Source organism: Puntigrus tetrazona, chromosome 6 (genome assembly GCF_018831695.1).
Source record: "Puntigrus tetrazona isolate hp1 chromosome 6, ASM1883169v1, whole genome shotgun sequence".
In the NCBI taxonomy this organism is placed as follows: Eukaryota; Metazoa; Chordata; class Actinopteri; order Cypriniformes; family Cyprinidae; genus Puntigrus; species Puntigrus tetrazona.
Genome location: NC_056704.1, coordinates 17,864,635 through 17,887,765, shown reverse-complemented (window position 1 = coordinate 17,887,765; position 23,131 = coordinate 17,864,635). Strand labels below are relative to the sequence as shown.

Genomic DNA, 23,131 nt, shown 5'->3' with positions numbered 1-23,131 from the left:
GCATGCTCTTCCCCGCATTGTACAAGCAGGTGAAACTTTCTCTCATTTCTGGTATCAGGAAAACTAATTTGCAGCATTTGAAAATTAAAGCACAAAGGAAAATCTCACCTTTTTTCTCAACATGAAGCATAAACATTGACTGAGATCAGAAAAAAAGAACACATACGGTATTTGCTAGATGGATTACCATCTGCATGTCAGGTACCAATCACTTGAATAAAATAATAATTACATTCACTAAAGAAATTTCCATGACTCCTTTTACTCCTAGAAATCAAAATGTTTTCCAAGACTGCGAGAATCGTGCATAAAGAATACGGATATCCATCATTGTAATCACTGCGTTGAAAAATTTAGTTCTGTGATATTGTGCTGCTCATCATTTCTTCACTGCACAATCTCCTGGGAAGGTATGAAAATAGCAGTGTGACACATCAACGCAGCTTGAATGCAGAGTTTTGGCATATGTTGGAAGAGAAGTCTGTCTGATCCAAAAAAGTGGCAACGGATGAATCTTCTGCTTTGGCTGGATCATGCATTTACAGTACAGGCATCAACCCATGAAAATGCCTAGGGAGTATTACATAACCTGAGCATCACAGAAGCAGGCTAGCATAGATTTAAGGATAACATAAAATAAGAGATTAAAGGAACACATTGCTGATGACAAAGGCGAGGACAAATGACTGCTGAGCCTATAATATATGGGTGCAGAAAGGACAAGGCTGAGTGCAGAGAATTTCAAATCAAAGTGAACTGCTTTTTGCAACCCATTTTACTGCAGTAATCTGATGTATGAGCGAAACGCAAGAACATAGAATAAAATGGGGTTAGACTGTGAAAATAGGCACATGACATAAATAATTACAAAATTGCTTTACATTATAAATGTCTTCATTTTCAAAAAAATCCCTGCTTACCTTTGAATGCTAGAGTTATTGAAATTAAAGGGTTTCACAAGAAAATGCTGTTCAATCTTTCTCTTTTTTCCCCTTCTTATTTTTTAGTAATCGTTCTAAACTGGATATCATCTGAAAGCCAGAACGATGAAAATTCAGTCTGTAAAAAAACACTTTGAAATCAGACATTGTGTGCAATGAAAATAATATTTTTAATCATTTAGCAAGCTCCTCATGAAAGTATTAAGTATCATATAACAAGAAGTATTAACCTTATTAAGTATTAGCTTTTTCTAATGTGGACAAACCACATATAATTGAAGATTCCATTTTCGTGAGATCAACTTCAAATTTGAAACGTAACTTAGAAAGATTAGGTAGAAAAGCAATTTTATATTTGAAAAAATATTATGCTATTTTAGTTAAGAGGTTGGTGCGCCATTTGGTTTGCAATTGCGTTTTGTAAGTTTTTTGTTGCAAGAAATGTTTATTGAACACCAAATTAGCCTAATGTGGAGTAACAACCTACTGAAAATTCAGGTTGTTTTTTTATACATTTAAACAGAAAACCAATTACAATATCATAATATTTTACAATATTTATTTTTACTTTACTTTCATAAAATAAATGCAGCCTTGATAAGCATAAGACATTTCTTTAAAAAGCATACATTAATTAAAATGTAATGACTTATTTAGTTTTAAATAATTTTTCTTTGACATTATGCATAAAATGAATTTATCTGAACAATATATTCATAATATGAATTTACAAGACACAAAATTTAATGAAGTGTATAATCTAGCTACAATAAATGAAAAAAAGCAAATAAGATCCGTAACATAACATGTTTATGCATTGAGATGACAAATGGAATCCAGTTGCACACAGATCTCCATGCTGCTGATTAAAATAAGTCAAAATATTCTTTTACAATCATGACATCAGGTGTCAAGAGCAATTTAAAAATATATGCGCAAATACATATTTAGATCCTGCAGTGAAAAAGATTCCAGCAATTCAAATCAGGTGTCAGGTGATATGATAGCGTCCGTACTTGCGACGCCAAGTTCAGCCTTTAACAGAAAACTGAATCTTTAACACAGTTCACTTCAAACATTTGCCACGCTACCTGACATTTCAGTTGGGATGCATTCGAAATATTTCACACCTTCTCTGGCCCATTAATCAGTGTGAGCTTACTTTAAATGGATTTGGATGCTATAATATGGCATTGAGAGGCAGAACCAGAAAATTCTCTGCATACAGAGCCAACGTGAGAGAATCCAAGGGTGCATTTACTAGAGACATCTATGCGTCTGCTGTATGTGTGCACATGCTTCAAATCTGCAAAAACACCTCCATATTGGAGGTTACACAAGTGGATTTCAAGTTAATTCAGCTTATGTGTTTTGCACATAAAAACAAGAGATTTGAGAGCGGCTGAAATCTGCTGAGGGTGAGATATGGTATGTATCTGTCTGTGTCATTCATCACTGAGATTTGTGCTGTATTGTAAGCTATTGGCATGCCTTGGCAGGCTGCCTAATAGCACAAGAGAAGCTGGCTCTGATATATATCCACACAGCTAACTTCTCCTATCTAACAAACCACTGCATCTGTCCTCACTGAGGGATGATCCAGTTCATTATAAAGCTGCATTAGCAAGAACTACCCAGGGAGGAAAACAAAGCATTAGCCACAACTGCAACCACAACTTTTCACATTAATTAAAATCGTTTGAGCACATATACTGCAGTGATAAAGGATCCGGAGGGACAGAACTCATGCAAGTCATCCAATTTTAAACATCAAGATATAGTTTAAAGCAGAATGGAAATGAATGTATCAGCTAGTCTTTGGATACATCTTTAAAAAAATCTAATCAAATAAATGATGTGCAAAGAACTGATGTGCCAAATGACAAAATTCTCACCTGACTGATTTTGAATAATTTTTTTTAGTTTTCATAAGAAGAATCAGCAGAGCACACACAACAAAATCCATCTGCAAAGTGCAGTTTATAATTATGTAAACAGAGCAGATTATTTATCAAGAATTAAAGGCAAATTCGCATCAAATGATTCTTTCTTTTTCCAGATCACAAAAGAATGAATGAATTTTTGATTTTTTTTAAACTGTCAGTACAATGATGACAGAATATTAATTTCTCTTAAATATTTGTGTTAAGAGAGCACCTAATGTAATAATCCACACAACGAAAAAAATCCCTATTAAACCCATACGCGCGGCTTCTAAGATTCTCTTACATTAGTCTTTTAAGGAGTTCTCATTACAGGAATCAGACATCAGCACAGCCTAATGCAGAATCATGGTGTAAAAACCACGAAAGCCCTACAATCCCAGTCATTTACAGGCTTCATAACAAAAGAGTGCAACTGTAAATCATTGGTGAGTTTCTAAGCTCGTACCAGATGGGAGGGTCTGAAAATAGCAAAGTTGGCATGAAAAATGGATGCTGCGGGGCTTACTGTTTGACAAATTTGCCAGTTGCGGCTTGATCACAAACGCAAATTAAAATGACAAGGCAGAGATTATGTTTTAGAATACCTGTGAACACAGCACCTCGCAAAACCGGTGAATACGTCAATATATGCCAAACAAGGTTCCCTAGGGTTCGGCGCCTTTGTGATTCGTCTTTCATGCACAGATTTGACATGTAAAAAAACGCAGGTTGACTAATTCAAAATAGACTGCTATTGAATGATATTTTATTGTTAGGATAAATCTAGGCACGGTATAACCTGATCTTTCAAAGGAAAAAAAACTGAATAGGAGCACCAGTTCAATCAAGTTAAATAGGATTTTCTATTATCAGACTGAAGCCAGAGGTTAGTGGGTTGAACTGAAACTGCATGCTAATCCAGTTTATTATTTTTCCTACTAATAAGTGTCATAACATCACAGCAGCATGTCTGACTTTAAAGTTCGCTGACGTTGGTACAGAATGACTAACTGGCACATCTCCCAACCAACAATAATTAATTTATCACATGACACTTTGGAGGAAGGGATGATTTATACAGTCTTGCACCTTTATCCTCCCAACAAGTATAACATGTTATTTTAATTACAAGATCAATTAATAACCCACCTCTTCAGCCAGAGGCTAAAATGAGTTTTCTTCACAATTAAGGAATGGACTCATCAGTCCATGACTTATCAGCTTATAAACAGAGAGACTGCTTCAATTGCTGTCTCCACCTCATTGTCCTATTCTGTTCGCCAGCACTGGGTTTAGCAGCCAAGATTTATTAATTCATTAAGTTTTCCATTTAAAATTCAAGAATAACATCATGTTCTTTCTCTAACACATCCAATCCTTATAAATAACACTCATGCTAAGGGAACACAGGCTTTGTATGTCCCACAGAGAATATGCACTGTGGAGAAAAGTATCGAGTTGAATGAAATCATTAACCACAGTGTCACAAATCTATGTAAATAGACAAATTGGCTTTTAGCCTACCATGCCGAAAAATAAGAGCCATATTGTATTGAGCGGTGAAGATGGGCACTCCTGACAAGCAGTTATTTGTCTGTGAAGCCTTATAATATTAAAGGGACATCATTCATAGAGTCATTTATGGAAATGCATTACGAACTTCCGTTAGCGTGTGCGTCAGAGGTACACAGTTTGCAGTTTTGGGGGGGTGAGTGGTTCAATAACTAAGGCCTTTCATTACTTTTAATATGTGGTGTCAAGACTGACGTTTACATCGCAGCAAACGGTGAAGGACAAAGCAATATGTGTGTCCAGTTCATGCCAGAACTGCATTAAGACAGACCTTTAGCTTGTGGCTATTAAGAACTACACAGAAAATGTACAAAACTAATCGCAAATCAAACGCCACACTGAATTAACCTCTTAACTAAAATAGTATAATATTTTTGCGTTTATACCTAATCTTTTCTAAGTTAAGTTCCAAATTTGAAGTTGATCTCACAGAAATGTGCTACTTTCCTGTCACAAATGTAGAAATGTCTGTCGTAATATTAATTTTACCACAAACTAGTCAAAGTGGTTTTTACAGATTGAATTTTGATCAAATTATATCCAGTTTAGAACGATTACTGAAGTATATGATGGGGAAAAAAGAGAAAGATTGAGCAGCATTTTCTTGTGAAACCCTTTCATTTCAATAATCAGTTTTATTTAAAACTGCAATTTTTTTACCGTAAAAAATAAGATTATTTTACTCAACATTTGTGTTTTTGTGCTCAGCATAGCATCGTGCCTTTAGCTTAGCAGCATCTTAACAGCAGCTCTATTGAAATCAATTGCTGCCTATGTAGGAAGCAGACAGCAAGGCAGTTCAGTAGGTTTTGGAACAGAGGTAATGACATTCATTGATTTCAAAAGCCTATTGTAAGCCCTGGACAACTGTTAAGATTGACTTCTTCTGGCTATTTTTTTAATGCTAGCTTTCTACTGACGTAAAATTATACTGAATGCCATCCAGAGGCCTCCTCCATATCCTTCTTATCCAGTCTTGCAGACAAAGAGGCCCTTTCATCGCTTTAAAATGTTCAGGAATTTAAAAAAAAATCTACATTTGCCATTTTCTAACTGGGAAACTTTCCACAATTTCTGTCACACTTCAAATCGTACAGAAATGATGGGTCACTATCGGACTGTGCCAAGTAACAGTGCATTTCATCTCTGATAAATCTCAATGTTCCATAAAATCAGGCCGTGCTTTTAACATATGCTTGGTTGACTGCAATGTACCGCATAACCCAATGAATACAGCTGTACAAGTTGAAAATTCTTTCAGCGATACGAATATGTCAAATCATAAATGCATGTGTCCGTGCATAGATATAATCATTAGAGTAAAATGTCAAGCCAGTAACAGCATAAAGTCTTTAATTGCATTTACAAATACCACAAATAAGGTGAATACAAATCAGGACAAGTCTGATGAAGCCTTGACTTTTTAAATAGGCAATAATAGCTATAAAAGAGAAGAAAATGCACAGTCAATAAAAATGACAATGCAATATATACAAATGCTTTATGCTACTACTAGAAAATGCATATAGAGATGTTACAAACTACACATGAACCTAAGATAAAAATGATCTTACATTGCAGCTTAAAATGATGTCCATTTAGGGACAAATGTGGACATTTTGATGTTGGCTTATGTCTGCAGCGCAGACCATGTGCAAATGATACTAGTCTCATGGTGATTGTCAATAAAAAGAAAACAGTCAGCTTTCATTTGAAAAGCTGAACCTTGTAGAAATGACAAACTTCAATATACACAAGCTGTCCATTTAGGGAACCAAAAGAAAAAGAATAAATTAAAGTCATAAGTTCAATGATATTGTAGTGACAATGAGATACTATTCCAATTTTCATTTGTATATTTTCCCTTTCTTTTTTTATTTAAAGCTTTACTAATTATAATGTTTTTTTGTCATTTTAATTAATTCGTTTTTTAATGTTTTTTTTTCCGTTTTATTTTTTTTATTTGAGTAGATTGCAGTTTAATACAAAATGAGAAATGTTGCCTTGGCAACCATCTAAAATAAAACTTTTTTTTAAATATTTCATTTAATTTACAGTTTATTTTTTATTTTATGAGTTAACTACATAACTAAAGCCCCTGAGTGAAATCACCTTATTACATACTTAGTAGTAAATCCCCAAGCATTCAGAGAGTGATTGAAATTTGTTTTAGGCCTTCGAAAGACATGTTCAATTGTCTTCAGTGAGTGAAAAGCAGGCTCAATTGGATTAAGCAAGGGAATGACTCGGTTGGTCAAGACTATTCGTCTACTGGGCTCTGAAAAACTCCTTGGTTGCATTAGCGGCATTCATCTTCATTACAGCTCACATTACATTAATAAGCAATCACATCACTAAAGTCAAGGGAGACAGAATTAGCCGTACATGCCTGGGGCATAGCACACAGCCATGTCTCACAAATAGGGTGGTATGCTTTGGATCACCACCACTTCTTTTTTCCGTGTTCTGTGTTTTTTAAACAGGTGATTTGAACATACCTGCTTTGCCTCTGATCAGTTTATCCTGCTGCTCGGCTTAATGACAACATGCTTTATCAGAACTGACACGTCTTTGGTCCTCATGTTGAGAAACTCCAGCAACAGACTCGCAAATGCAAATGCCTAAAATTAACTCGCGACTTTCTGACAGCTTTCTTGTGCATGAAAAATGCAACAACACACACTTGGCCAAAAACAACTGGCTGAACAGCCAATTTAAAATGGAAAAAACGCATGAAAAAGGGACAGTAATTGCAACATCGTTCACAGATTGTTTAAATAACCTCAAATTAAAGCTGAAGTTTAAGCTGCACTATAACCTCTTACTCAATGACTATGTTTACACACTGTGCAGAAGTGGACTCTTGGCCTCATTAGGACAATAACAGGAAACCGCCATGTAAAACACATCTATTTGAGACATGGACAATTACAAGTTTTGCCACATTACTGAAAATATATTGTCTATAGACTCAGTTACTGTTTTCAATTCAACGACAATGAATGGAGAGTTTTTGTTTGCACGTTCTGAGAACCGCAACATTACCTTAACTAATCGTGTCAGTTTGGGGTGGGGCTATCCGTTTGGTCAACCAATGGCAGGGGGGAGTGTTCGGGAACTTGTCATTATTTTTGCAATTTAGTTTACTGCCACTAATGTCAAACAGATTACACAATTCCAGTCTGCACTGATAGCCTAACTGTCCTATCATTAAAGACAGAAAAATATATTTATACGTTAGTGCTGTCAAGTGATAATCGCATCCAAAATAAAAGTTTTTGATTACAGAAGGTGCGTGTGCACTGCGTATATTTATTTTGCATATATAAAAACATGTATAGTGTATAGTATACATTTATATATATTTACATTGTATATATATATATAAAATAAAAATACATAAAAATACATGACCTTATCCAGCTCAAGATTAACATCCATTAAAGATTAGTATTTCACTAATCATTCATGCAGCTATAGAGCTTAAATCAACCTCTTATGCAACACAATAACACCAATCCCTCTCTGACTACTAATTCCTTTATAAACCACTGGGAGGTTTAAAGGAAGGTGAAATCTGAATGTAAACAGACTATGTCTTTCTACGTAATTTGCAGAACAAAGTGGTTGTTCCAGGACACATTAGCTCAAAATGTGTCTTGACAAAATGACATATGAAGCAAAGGCATTGCATTGCCTCTCCAAAGCTCTACCAATTGCATCTTGCATAAACATTGTAACATCTGTGAGCTACGTGACATCACCTAATCCGTCTTATTTATATATTTCTTTTCCTTGATGTCTTTAGAGGCAGCGCCTGTATGAAAGTGGAACTTAAAACTAAACATCTGGTGCGAATTCCAACAGGAAAATAAAAATGCTGTGGCATATACTCATAACAAGATAAATTGAGCTTCATGACAACTAATTTCACATCAGAAAAGAGCAGATTTAAAATGCAAGAGCTGTTGCAGAAACAAAGCCATGAAAAATTGTATAACTGTATGCAGAATTGAAGAAAACTATGTACTGTATTAAGATATTAATATATATATATATATATATATATATATATATATATATATATATATATATATATATATATACACAGCCTTTTCATATTGCGTGTTGTAAAAATTTATTATATATTTATATTAATATTAAATTAATATATACAAAATGACATTATGAATAGATATAAATATACAAGAAAACATTCTAGCATCCACTTAATTCAGTTCTAATTCTGGGATTGAAAAGCCATTCTCACTTCAATTCTCAATGCAGCACAACCCTGGTGTGCCAAATGCTTTTCCATTTTATTTTTTCTAAATGTTTGATTTGGCTGGAATTGAGCACCAGGTTTGGCTAATGTTTACGAGAGGCCAAATTTCAGCATGTTAGGAATTAGCAAGCTTACCCAAAGATACAATCGCTGCACGCCAACTGGAACAATAACAACAGGTTTTTTTTTTTGTTGTTGCATGAATGGAGGTTACACACGAAGGTTATAGACTGAAGGTCATAATGCACATTTAAAGTGTTAACATTATTTCAGTTAGCTGAGTGATCTACATGACTTTCACAGAATGCTGACAGAAGACTATCTTAGCACTCACCAGGGAACAAGTAGCAACAATAACAGTAAATGATTCAAGGTGTTTGTCACACATGGGTCCACTGGGCTATAATTTAGCACACGTCTACAGTTACAATGCCTACAAAATTCTGACATTGACCTGTAGGTCTTCATTTAGAAATTATGATGGTGTAAATCCCTGAAAAGCAGAAAAAACCTACAATTTATTTCTGAGATAAATAGTAGCAAGAACGAACGAAGTAAGTGGAACAAGTCCTTGTGGCTTTAATAAAGTTACGACTTACACATACATGTGTTAAATGCATTAAAATACATGCACAGAATTAGTTTTCCTCAAATAAATTAGCTTATTTCAATTAGTGGTCATAATCTGCAATTAACCTGAAGGTCAGTTCCGCACATACCTAAAAGCTGTAATTATTTTCAAACCGGATTATTTTTTTGGCGTGTATTTAATTACGCTGATTACCCTTGAAATGTCAGCGTCGAGTCACACTATCTGCATTCGTGTAAGGCTAATAAAAACGACACATACAGAGGAAGTGTCAAGGATGTCACGTCACAAATAGTTACATTTCACTTCTTTTTTTTTCGCTAGACTGCAACTAGCTTTGAAATATAACTAATAAAAAAGTAATAAAATGAAACCATACCTAACACATTACACCGTTGATATCCTGAAATACAGTGCAGCATATATTACTACACTATAATGCAGAGATTTTTTTTCTTTTTTTGGACCGCTGAGTGGTTGAATAAAATCCTATTAGCTCTGCACATTTCACATCGAGGATTTCTTTGCGCAATGCACTGGGCACTGGCAGAGTAGTCCTCTCGCATCCTTCTCACTTTTATTTTGGGACATAATGGTGAGATAACACTTCTCTTCTAAATCCAGCATTGGCACCTCCATTCCAGCTAATTTTTCACCCAGCTGTAGTGGGTAAAAGTGCTTTGATTGATACATTGGGATTATGTCTATCCCTTTTCCTGCTTTGAAACAGAATGCTTCGAAGGGAACAGGATCTGCTGTTGCTGCTTCCATTAGCTGTCACTGTAAATCACTGTGAATCAACCGGAACCTCCACCTCCTGGTTCTAGGGTGGTCTATAATACCTGAAGAAAGCCATCCGATTGTGTAAATGCCATGTGACTAATCACTTCAGAGCCGAAGGAAAATGTCATGACAATGCTGATTGGCTAATGGCACCACAAAACAAAAATAAAAAGAATTTTTACTAATATATATATATATATATATATATATATATATATATATATATATATATATATATATATATATATATATATATATAAATATATATATATATTTTTAAGGACGTCAGTTATTACTTATGTTGTCGGTTTATGCTTAAGAAATAAGGAATTTCCTTATTTTTTTTCTTTTTCAAATGTTGAAAATTACTGTGCTGCCTCATATTTTTGTGGAGACTGTAATGCACAAAGTGAGAGAAAAGACCTTTCTAGTGACGGAAAAGATGTAAACTGTTTTTTATTTTTAAATGCTATTTGTTTATAAAAAGTCTTTACAAAAAAATGTACCATGGTTTCCATAAGCAGTACAAACTCAAACTCGATAATAACCAAACAGCCCATCATCTGAAGGAACATGTGACGCTGAAGATCAGAGTGAAATTTAGCTTTGTCATTACACGAATAAATTACATTTCAAAATTAAAATGTTAAAAAATATTAAAACAGATAACAAGAATAGCATTTCACAATATTGTTGTTTTTACATATTTTGCTAAATATATTTCAGCAAATAAATGTAGCATTGGATCTGAATGGCTACCAATGGAGAAAAATGCCTCCAGACGATGTAGATACGACATCTACCCGTATAAGCTAACTGGGCCATGCTAACCAAACAAAGCCTGACCCCTTGCCTCCATCCAAGCCGATAAACTCAAACATATGCAGAATAGAGCAAAAACTACTGGCTATAAAATAAATGGATTGCTCATTGGAAATGGTCATTAAGCTGCAAAATTGCGGCCCAGCAGACTCAGCACTGAGCCGTTCCTCTATCTTCTCAGCTTCACTCCTCATTAGAGAGTGTCAATACAATCGACGGGGAGGAGATGTGATATGACTTATGACTTCATCCTTGTCATCTAGCCATTCCCGCTCAAATCTTGACATTTCCAAGTGGTTATCTGCCCATTAGTCTGTGTTTGCATGATAGTAAAGGGAGCTGGAGTTTGATGGTCTGAACGCCACATTTATTCTGGTGTGAGTGTCGGCCTATCTGATTTATGTGCTTTCGCTGTGCCGTGATTCAGCATATGGTATATACGGAGACAAAGAGATTAATGATCCCTGTGACCGCAGATGAGACAAAATGACTTAAAAGAGAAAAGAGGAGGAAGAGAAACTGTCAAGTGTCCTTCCCCTTGTATTTGGTAGAAGGCAGATCCTCACTACGAGCATGATGGGTAAAGTCAGTATAATTCATTAATGCTTGGAGTGCTCATTACTGTCTTTTCACACTTTGAGAGACTCATTACCTGCATAATAGAAGACTCCGTATAACACTGAGACCATTCCTCACTGAAAATTAATCATCCCATCCCAGACAAAAAAGGGAATTCTCTCGTTAAATATTAAGAAACTCCAGTAGCATGAATTCTATTCTAATTTCCACCCCAGCCTACCTTCGAGATACAGAAGGAAGACTGTAATTCTGTTTTAAATTCTAGTGAGCAGCCTACGAAAGCAGCACTGCATATATCTTTGTGAAGGCAACAATTCCAGAATGTACTGCGATGAGCTGAATCTGAATACAAAATGGACGACACATTGATTACAAATTAAGATGTTATATAATCATACAATCAGTGTTATTTTAGCACTTAAGATCAGGGTCTCCTTAGAGTCACCCGAAACATCATCAGCTAAGAACAACCCTGCTTAACATACTATGAAAGGTTTTATTAATAATATTAGTAATTTTGTTGTGGTTTTTTGGTCATTTTTACTATTTTTTTAATGGAGTCTTATTTTATTTATATGTTCATATAGTCTTTATTGATTTTATTTCAGTTTTAGTTATTTTAGTACATAGTAAAAATCAGAAATGTTGGCAACTAGCTAACTTCATTTAACACCTTTTTAATGGTTTTAGTTTCAGTTTAAGTTATAATTACTTTCATTATATTACTGTAAACATAATGGTAGCAATTTAGTATTTTAAGAATCAATTCTCACTATTAATTATTTGCTAATTACCTAGCATATTAGTTAGCATTTATTAGTACTTACACTCTGCATCATATTTTAGATCCCTTAACCTTACCCCATAAGTAAATTTAATAAGTCATAATTACAAATTAGTTCATAATGAGAATTGGTCCCTAAAATAAAATGTGACTATATAATAATAAAAAGCATTACATTATTAATTAGAATTATATGATTTATAATTACGAACTCTTCATATTTTATACGATAATTAATAAAATAGTTAAGTGTAATTTAAAAATGATTCGTATACATTTTACTGTGCCATTAGCTTAGCAACATGCTAACATTGCGCTCTATTTAAATCACATGCGAGGCAAGTTTCCTGTTTGCTTTCCAAGAGGGCTGCTATTTATATGATGCATGGAGTTGCTGCCTATGTAGAGCTTTCCAAATCGGTCACTTACAAAGTCCCATTTCAGTTAGGATGCGGTAGACAGTTGACAGCCTCACTAGGTTATGGAACAGAGCTGGTATCTCCAGTAAGAGGGAAAAAGACTCAATGTCATCGTGCATGTGATTCTACACTGACAGTAAACAAACAGAAACAAAAGAAGTAGTATATTTTACTCACAGTTGACTGTTACTCTGACGGTCTTGGTGTCGGGCGAAGCAATGTCATTTTCGGCGCCGCACTCATAGTCCCCTGCTTGATCCCGAGTGATGCCTGTGATATTTAAATACTCCCCGCTTTCGTACTTCCTGGCTGTGAACGCAAGAAAAGAAAGATCTTTTAGAAACGTTCTACTGCAGGCATGTAATAACTAATGGTTAAATGCTTAAAGGTACAAACACCATTGAGTCTCAACAGCTAGTAAAAAAAGATGCCCAAGTGCACCAAAAAAACAAAAAAAAGATTTATTAAGGCACATAATTGCTTTGTTGGCTAGACATCCAGTGGGAAGTATCTCCCCTGTGAGCCTGATTCACACAGGGAAGAATTTTATTGGAGTCAAATACTGTGAGGAAATCAGAACTGTGCCAATATGACAAATATGACTTGAGGTCCTTGAGTAATGAGAGGCAATATAGCACAGCGTGGGGCTGCCACGCTTCTATTGGACTAAAAACCTCCCCAGGTTCCCCAGACCAGGATCCAACCTTATTGTAATATTCCTCAGTGAAACCTATTTATATCCCACTTTACAGTGAGGTGAATCTTCCTCATGGTACAGAGAGGTAAATCCTGCACTGGCATACGGATGAGAAGCCTCTGACTCAGCAAAACCCCCACAGAATAAAAAAAGCACAGAGAGCGATGCAAAAAAAGGAGGAGGGAGAGGCTTTAGGAGGGGCGTGTTTTTACCAAGTCTTTTGTAAAGCATCATAGAGCTTCAAGATTCGACATCAAGAAAGCTTTAAAGGGATAGTACCCTTAAAATGAAAACCGTGTCATCATTTGCTCACCCTCATGTCATTCTAAACCTGCATAGTAGCTTTCCAAGCAATTACAATGAGTGGGGATAGTTGTGTTTTTTGCAAGAGTTGCACTGCATCTTCTGAAGCCATATGGGAGCTTTGTAGGACAAACAGATGGATGTTTTTAGTTTTATTAATAGATACTGCTGTCCAGTCAGCTGATAACAGCTCAGATCAGATTATTGAGAACCAGATCAAGAGTCAATAAAGAATCATTCAGATTTTTGTAAACTGGATCAACGGATTCGCTGAGAGGATCTGACTTAAAAGAATGATTCATTCACAAATCAGAAATCACTACTTCTTTGAAAATCTTTTATCTGTTCCTTGCACAAATATCCTTCCGACTAGCTGCTAGAACACAAAGAGAAACACAGAAGCTCCACGTCCAAATTATTCCATCCTTTCGTAATTTGCATGAATATTTGCGTGTTGCGTGAAAACAATTACATCTGTATAGCAGGTAACAAACTGAACAATTGAACAAAGTAGTTTTCTTTGGGGTTATCAAGGAACTGACTAAGACGTGTATTTGAGCTGACAAGGTGCTATTTGGCTCCCAATGCTTTATAAATAAATAGAGGCAAAGACTGTAAAATAGGATAAATTGTATGAAACATATTCATGCAAAACAGCACATATTTGGCTATACAAGGATGAAAAGGAGAGTAGGACATCAGAGCATCCTAGCGTAAGATTGTTCACTCATAACAAAGAATGTATTGCTGTTTTAAAACTACATGGTGTTCAGCATGACATCTAAAAGCTGTTCACAAATATAAGAGCAAATATAAGATTTAAGCCAAGGAGTATATTGCATGATTTTCTTAGTACTTGGTATTTAAAATGTAGTTAAATAAACTGAATTGTTGTTATTGTAAACTAAAACCAGTTTCTGTTAATTTAAAGAAATCAAAAAAATTATTTATTTGCATTAAGTCTAAATTAAATAAATATAAAATATAAATATAAATATAAAAACATATAACATTTTAACTAAAAATGATAAAAACATAAAATTACTAAAAATACAATGAAAAAAAATCTAAAAATAATGTGATATATGAACATATACTTTATTATTAAATAAAACAACAATCAAATACTAATATCAAGTAAATCAAATATTGTTCTGATATACAGATATACAATGTATTTGGACATTTATGCCACTATTTAAAAATGTATAACACTGACTCACTGATACATCATTTTAAAAAGGTGTTAAAACAGCTGTGAGAAAATGACTTCAACCACCTATATGAAAAATGACCTTGAGTCCAGTTAGTCAAACAATATTGCAAAAATAGCCAAGAAAAGTGTAGTTTCTGAGAAAAGCTTTTTTTATTTACAGTTATCACTTGGTATGATCTTTTGTACTTGATGAAATGAAAACAACACATAATTAATTATGTATACTATTTCAGGGCAAACTGTTTTTAAATCACAGCACTGACAGTCGTCACATTAACAAAACAACTGTTCCCAGGTATAAAGCTAACGTACAAAATTAACAAACATTGACTACAACTTACCATATTTCTTCCTCCAGCTAAAAAACCAGAGGGATCTTTATCAGTGATTAACTCACTCCATAATTCCCTTACTTCAGTCATTTATTTTCTTTTCCTAACAGAGACTTCACAATGAACCATCATTTATCTTACTGATTACACCAAAAGAGGAAATTACCAAGGTTTAGTGACATTTAATAAAGAATGGATCCCTTCGTGAAATCAACCTTTGTTATATCAACCCACTTGTTTGCTATGTACCAAAAAACACGAACCGGAGCATTTTAAAGGCTTCATGGACACCGATTATGCGCCAGAAATACATTCAAATGTAAACTTGCCCCTTATCATCCCCAATCTGGACCGCCTCCCGATTTTGAAAAGCTCAAGAGAGACTTGTCGCAGCCTCTGGGAAATGTCACTCCAACCAAATTAGCCAAATCACAGCAAGGTTAATCTAGGATTCCACATTGCTCTGTGTTAAGTGCAGTCACAGTAAGCACTTTCCCCACATTGTGTGAAGAGCACAAAGTACATTTCCTTGAGGTCTGCATGCTGCTGATATGATGAGCGCAGGAGAAGAATACATTATGGGCTAAGGTGGCAGTTCTCTGTACATCTCCTCCGTTAACCCGTGAGAGAATACTGCGGCAGCCCAAATGTTGCATTATGAGAGGCTTCCCCCAGGCATTCATTGAGTTGTCAGCAATGAACCATCAACCATCATTCAACCGCCACACATTCTCCCTCGTTCGCCCGATCTCGCACACGCACACGCACCTGAGCCGCCTCCACTTTTTCATTCCCCGTATCTCACCTTCACCCTGATAGCCTCCTCATTGTCCCAAAGTGCCCCAAAACAATTGGCGAGCACTTTTTAAGAGCTGGTCATTGTATTGAAACCATTTGGCGATGTTTAGACAGACTGTCAGCGCCGAGTACGGAGCTATTGTTCGGAAAACAATAAACCAGAGCAAAGACAATTTTGGGAGGCAGAGGCACGAACAAAGGATTGACAAAGGACAATTGAACGCTTCACTGTAGCCTTATCATATGAGAAAAAAAATCAAATCTGAAGTGTTATAGTCAGCTGTTTGAAAGGTCAGAGTTCCTTATATCCCGAGGCCCTAAATCACAATGAAAAAGCTTATGAAAGCATGTTTGGGATCAAGCGTGCTGGGCCAGGCTGTACAGAGAGCGTGAGGCCGTCCTGTAGCCTCAATACGTCTCTATATAGGACTCGCTTTAGGATCTATCTTCATCTAGTCTACAGCATTTGAAATCATGTCTGTAAAGCAATTTTAAATGCCCTGAGTACTGGAAGTATTAAAAGAGCGTGATTTAAAGCTTAGACAAGGAATTGCTCATTTAAAGTTCTTTAGTTCTCATTTAAAATCTACAGCGGTGAGAGAGTGTGCTGTATACTGGCGAGTCAGTTCAGTGTGTGGTTCTAGTGCAAGTGTGTGTTCAAAAACTGAAGCATTACGCTAATGTATCATTAATTACTGAATTCAAGGAATTGATAGAATGACTTAAATATGTTCAATAGCATTGCGTTTATGTAAAATGTGACATTACGAATATATCTTCACTCTGTGAAAATTCTTGTTTCTCTAAATTTGTGTATACGTAAATAAATTTTCAATTCATATGATGTCAGTACATCTATATTGTATGCTGTACATTAAAATAGTTATGCAAACATTGGGATAGTTTTCCCAAAAATTTAAATTCTGTCATCATTTATATCCTTTCAAACCCTCAAAACTTTGGTTAATCTTTCAAAAAAAAAAAAAAAAAAAAAAAAAAAAAAATATATATATATATATATATATATATATATATATATATATTTAATGTACTCTGAGAGGTTTCTGTCTATTAATTAAAAGTCCAATTAAAGATATAATGAGGTTATAAATAAACAATTATACAAGACTCTAAAACAATTTGCAAAAATAGGGCACAATATACTGTATTAATTTATAAGAATTTTTGTATTTATTTTTACAGGTGTTTTACCTGTTTTTTTAATTTTGCACTTCAATGCACTGTTTTAGAGTTATAAAATGTTTGTAAAATGAAAGCATAAGACCAGATAATGAGCTGCCAGTACTTCTTCTGTTACTCTATACATTTATTTCTTTCAGTGAAGTCTTGCGAAGACTTCTGACTGCTTTATATAATGAAAAAGATTTAATTTTGGCTTTTTATTCCATGTTTAGGGGTGTAAAATATTCATATCAAAACTTTTGGTAGGGGTCTTTCAGTTTGGAACAAATTTTTTCAGGAAATTCAGACAATAAATATCTCCAATAAATAAATATTCAGGCAACATATCCCCATAACCCCTTCTTCTTTGTTGTTAGTTTTAATGTGAAAAATGCATGAACGAACATCTCACCCCATTACATAATCACTCAATTAGTGTTTCAAACACAAAAAGACGTTAAAACAACTTGCTATTTCATTAAGTCATCAGTGTCTACAGCTCGTTATTACATTTTGCAAAACATTACACTACAATTACATGCATACAGACTATACATTATATTTTTCTGTTAGTGATGTCTTAACTATTTAATGTAAATAAATATTTAAGGAAACTTCATTATTTCATAAAGTTATGACTCAAATGATAATATTTCAACTTCAGTGCAGAGGATGACAGCGGATGACTGATTGAAGTGTTTTGTTGTTGGATGTAATAATGAATATAGCAGTCTTCATTTACTCCCGACATCTGAGCCGCTGAAGATCATGAAAGTTATCATTCGAGATTTAGTTTCATCTACAGAAAAAGTGAGCATAATTTTTTGGGGGGGTTTTTTCATGCTAGTTAGCCAGTTGTGCGGCTGAGGTTTACAGTCTGCTCATCACTCCACAGAAGAGAGGGCAGGGTCAGCAGAGCTCATTAGCATTTAAAGCAACATGGAATAGAATGGCTTGCTGAAAACAGAGATGATTTTGACAGGGTGAAAAAGGTGTTTTTTAAACTACAACTGAGAAAACGCAACCAAAGTATGTTATAAGACTTTCATTCCAAGACCTTAAAGGATTCTTTCAAGTCCCTAAAGAATCATATCAACTTGTTTACAATGGCATCCAAAGAATACTAATCCCTTTGAATACTTTGAATAGTCTAAGGTCTTGGAGAGGTCTTAAATGCATAATGCCTTTAAAAGGTCTTTAATTACCCCATTTATATCAATGAAAAGTGTATAGTCTATTCTAAGCAATAGTGAGAGGCACAGAAGTCAAAGATCTGATGACACACACACACACAGGAAACATATGAAGCCAATTGCACTATTCGGCAATTAAATCTAGTGGTGTTAGGCTACAGGTTCAGCCTCCTGCAGAGTCATTCAAGAACCACTGGAAATCACAGTCCAGAAGCTGCTGTGACTACAGCTCAGACGATTACCACAGTGCTGCCATATGTGCACCAAACACTGTTATATATGATGGTGCACAGTAGTGCATTCAGTCTGTACGTACTGACTTGCCCAGAGAAAAAAAATTGTAGCTTCATACAGCCATAAGTTTCAAACACATTTCTATGTCCTTTTGACTTTGCTCTCTGTAATTATTTGAATCCTTGACAATATCACAACGGCTATTTCAATACTGTAAATGAATCATCTCAGTACATCACAAACTTCAGTGGCAGAAGCAAAAAAAAAAATGTTCCATTGTCACTAGCTCTTACTCATTGTCATCCTCTCTGCCCACACATAAGTTAATTAGCCTGAAGAAGAATAGTCCACACAAATGGCATTCAGTCACATCTGGGCCAGACTGAATCTGCTGACCAAAAGTGAAAATTTGCAGGATGGTTGTCTGAGGACTTTTTTTTTTTAAATTACTGATTCACTTATCATTTGTTTTTAAGTGCTTCTATAATTTGAAGTGTCCTACCTTTAATAAGTAGGGGTTTCATGATACTTCAAAGTCTTTTGATGAGAATCTCAAAAAGCAACTCGATTGCAAAATACACTGGAGAATGAAATAAATATGGCAGTCCAAAGATAAGTGCAGCTGACTTCAATAAAAATTCACAAGCACTCAAAAATACTGCTGTGCACTGAATTTTCAATTCGCTTTGAAAATGTGCCAAATTAGCTGAATATAAACTATGAAAGGTAAAAATGAGGTTGATGTATCCTCACATGTTGTTTACCCTGCAGCAGAGTGATAACTTAAAACTAAGAAGTCTTTCTGAGAACAACAGCAAATTGAAGCGATAATTGATTACAAGCCTTTTCCAAAACTCAGTTCATTATAGAAGGTTTAAAATAGAAACACATCATCATCATAATCTACTGAGCATTTCCAATCCAACAAACTGAAAAACTTAAACAGAAATTCCTGCTGTGCTTTAAAGTTAATGTCAAAATGTCTGTCTAACTTACTGTGATGCATTTCAACTGATTTGAACTCACCTGATGGGGAGATGTGTCTCCAGGAGATTTTGGGCTCTGGTTTTCCACTGGCTGAGCAGATGAGTGAAACATTGCTGCCTTCGTTTACAGTAATGTCCGAAGAAATGTCATAGATTTTGGGAGGAACTGTGAAACAAAACAAACAGTTAGATATACAAAGCTACAAATGAGCTCAATGCCAAAAGCCTGGATCTAGAAAGTCAAGTATGTGAACAAAAACAAGAGCCCATATAGCTGCAGGCAGCAATTATCAGGGTACAAACACAATACTAGTTTATCCCAATAAGTCTGTCATTCATATTTTGAAAGAATAAGTGTTTGCATTTGTTGGGCATGGTTCGCATTGTCTAATTATTGTTGATTGGCTATAAGCTGCCATATATTTTCACTACATTTTCAGATATGGCCAATGTAAAGTTAAAGTTGCTCTTTTTTTTTTAATTGTTTATTAAAAAATTGTAGCAATTTACGTATTTCGTATTTCACTTATTTCATTCTTACAGCATGAACATTCTAGGATTAGTTCTCAAGTGTAATTATAAAGTCTAAGTGTAATATAATTTAATAAATGATATGCATAATCCATTAGCCAAGGGGCCTGGTGATAAAAAAAAAAAAAAAAGTTTACTAAGTAGTATAACCAAAAACTAACTATAACTACATTATAATGCCGTTTCCATGATCTATCATGATTCACTATTTTCCATAACATAATAATGCTGACAAAATTGATATGATACCCAGCATTTCGTGCTTGGAAATATAAATATAAGAAATAAGAAACAAAGTATTCTCAAATATTTTCTGGTCTGATTTAGAACGCTTCATTGAATTTTAGTTAACATTTTGATGTTAAAACTATAGTGATGGTTTTCTGACAAATATATAGATGGTAACCAGACACTGTCGCATTATATTATGTGTGATGGTACACCTCACACTCAACTACGAACTAAAAAAATAAATCTAGATGTAAATCTATCTTTATCCAACCTTTCATCACACAGGGCCTCCGCTCTTTCTCAAAACCACCATGTCAGTTGTCAAGGGGTTTATGAATAAATGTCTGACCTCCTGGTTTTGCTTTCCTACATAAAAAGGCAATAAATTGTCAGGAGTCTGCAAAATCAGCTATTCCCTTTGTTCATTTTTTGAGGTCCGGCTGTGATTCTGTGCCAGAATGTTTGAAGTGGATTGCATTTAACTAGACTGGTTCTGACTCCTCCTCCCAATATAATATTCTAAACACCATGCGTTGCTGAAAATCCATGTATAAAGAGCAAACTTTCTCACTAGCTATTTATTCTTCTCAAACCGTAAATGGAGTTGCAATTAACTTTTATTTTATTTAAATGTCAATTAATAGTTCTCCTGACAGGCAGACTCCCCATTGCATCCATGCATAACCAGACACAATATATATAATCATGAATGATCGCTTTTATAAAATAAGCAATACTCATCTGGGGAAAATCAATTAGAAGAAAACAAGACACTGGCGGGATTCAAATAAAATCCTTTAAAGCATACTTAAGAGGGCATTCAAGTTTTCAAGGAAATGGAGGTATTTCTTTTTTCCACGCAAAAGGACATCAAAGATTCAGGCATTTGTCACCTTGCAAAGAAACAGCAAAGTTATTTACTCCTACACTATTTGATCTCCAGTTTAGGTCTTTCTTATCTTGGTTTTCGTAATCTGCTAGCTTTAAATGGTTGAGCTGAAATTCTAATGAACCCCTTCATTGTTTGAAAGCGCTGCTCTGCTTGTCATGCTCTCCACTGCAGGTTTACTTGAACTTCCTCCCACTGTTGACAAATGTCCACAATCACTGATAGCACAAATGGAAAATGTTGCATTCGTCGACTGATCATATCTCCCTTCAACAGGATCAAGACCCTATTAGTCAACGCCTGAGGAGTCAGGTACCGGCCTTTTAAATGAGATGTGGGGCCTCTGCAGATCTTTAAACTGAACATGTTCGTAGAAACATCAGTTTCATCATCTTGCCATATATTCTAGAAGTTTCTCGGTAAATGCTCACCTTGAGATTTGAAGTCTTTTATTACAGTTTTTTTTCCCAGACACTTCTACAATGCAATAATGGCAAAATTGTGTCGAAACAATTGAGCTTTTTGAGCTTATAAGTTGGCGGGAAAAAAAAGTCTGGGGGATTTGGTGCATTGAAGGAATATCTCTCATTACAGCCCAAGACAGTTTTGACTTTCATTACTGGTCTTGTGTGTACCACCTGTGAATACAGAGTATATTATCAGATGAAATGAAACCCTCTCTGTATTTTCAAGTAGCTGAAAAGCCGAAAGAACCGGTATGCCTTGACACTCCACTGAACACGCCAGCATAAACAGATGCAAAGGTCAACAACCTATCCCAGTATGCTCTTTTAACTATCACTAAGTTCATAATGAAAGCACGTGTTATTTAATCTGAAGCTCAAGGTCTGACCGCGATTTGACTTCTATGAATCCTTTCCGAGCGTCAACCTAGACGCTTTTGGCCATAGTTATTTTTAACCTGTTTATTTCCACTCAGCCTGTTCAATTGGTAGGGTAATGATGACAAGAGAAAAACAAGACAACGCTAAAGCCCTACCCCAAGGCCCTATTCAAGACAACCTGATGCTTTGTTTTCCGTTTAATTCATTAACTGCTGCACGATTGTCATGTTTGCCCATTCCACTCTAATTCTCCCTCCTCTCCTCGGCGGGAGGCGCTGAGATGGAGCTGCCACAGCTGACGGGGGAGGCATTATCAGTCTCTCAGCCCCAGAGTGAATAAATAAGACTCTAATGACGCCACCTTGAATTACTGAAACGCTTACAGCTATTAAAATGCAGAGTTTCCGCTGAATAAAGTGGAGTACATGGCTTGCCTTTCTATAAATTCTGACAGGTTCTCCAGGGCTGACTGCTGCCACCCAATTCCAAGACCCCATTGCTTCACACCTACTGCCAGCCCACATTCCAATTACAGAGCTGAGGGAAAAGTGGGCTCCTGTCATAATGCAGACTAGCACAGGCAAAGAGCCGAGCAGAGACAGGCAAAGAAATCAGATGCAGACTTTAGATCTATTTGTTGTCTTCCGGCTGAAAAGGAATGAGCAAAACTAAACAGAAAAGTTAAGGCTGATCTTCAATAAATGGACTTGTATGTTACGGCATTGTCTAAATATTTATAGCATGAATGAGGTGAATTCAGATTTTATATATGAGGCCTCTGCATTGTAAATTACTAGTGGAATAGACAGTACAATAAAAGATGCACTCCATTGCACAGCTGAGCCCTTCATTAACCTTTAATATCTGTTGCATGCCATGCCAAAAATACAGAGAGACCACTGTAAATTAATTTCCCCTATCCTTTCCACAAGAACTGCTGACTTATGTTTAAACGACAGAGTAAAACATTACTATATTACCGTTAAAATGAGCAG

General features: G+C 35.3%; 1 protein-coding gene across 3 annotated transcripts in view; it reads right to left on the bottom strand.

Moving 5' to 3' along the window:
- Window positions 1-23,131, bottom strand: part of negr1 (neuronal growth regulator 1) — a 94,761-nt gene that overhangs the window by 47,038 nt on the left and 24,592 nt on the right. For all 3 annotated transcript variants that reach the window (XM_043241915.1, XM_043241918.1, XM_043241919.1), the window contains exons 3-4: window positions 19,681-19,806; window positions 12,877-13,008 (exon numbers count right to left, since the gene is read on the bottom strand). In XM_043241915.1, coding sequence (XP_043097850.1) covers window positions 12,877-13,008; window positions 19,681-19,806 — 258 coding nt within the window. The remainder of the gene's footprint in view (window positions 1-12,876; window positions 13,009-19,680; window positions 19,807-23,131) is intronic.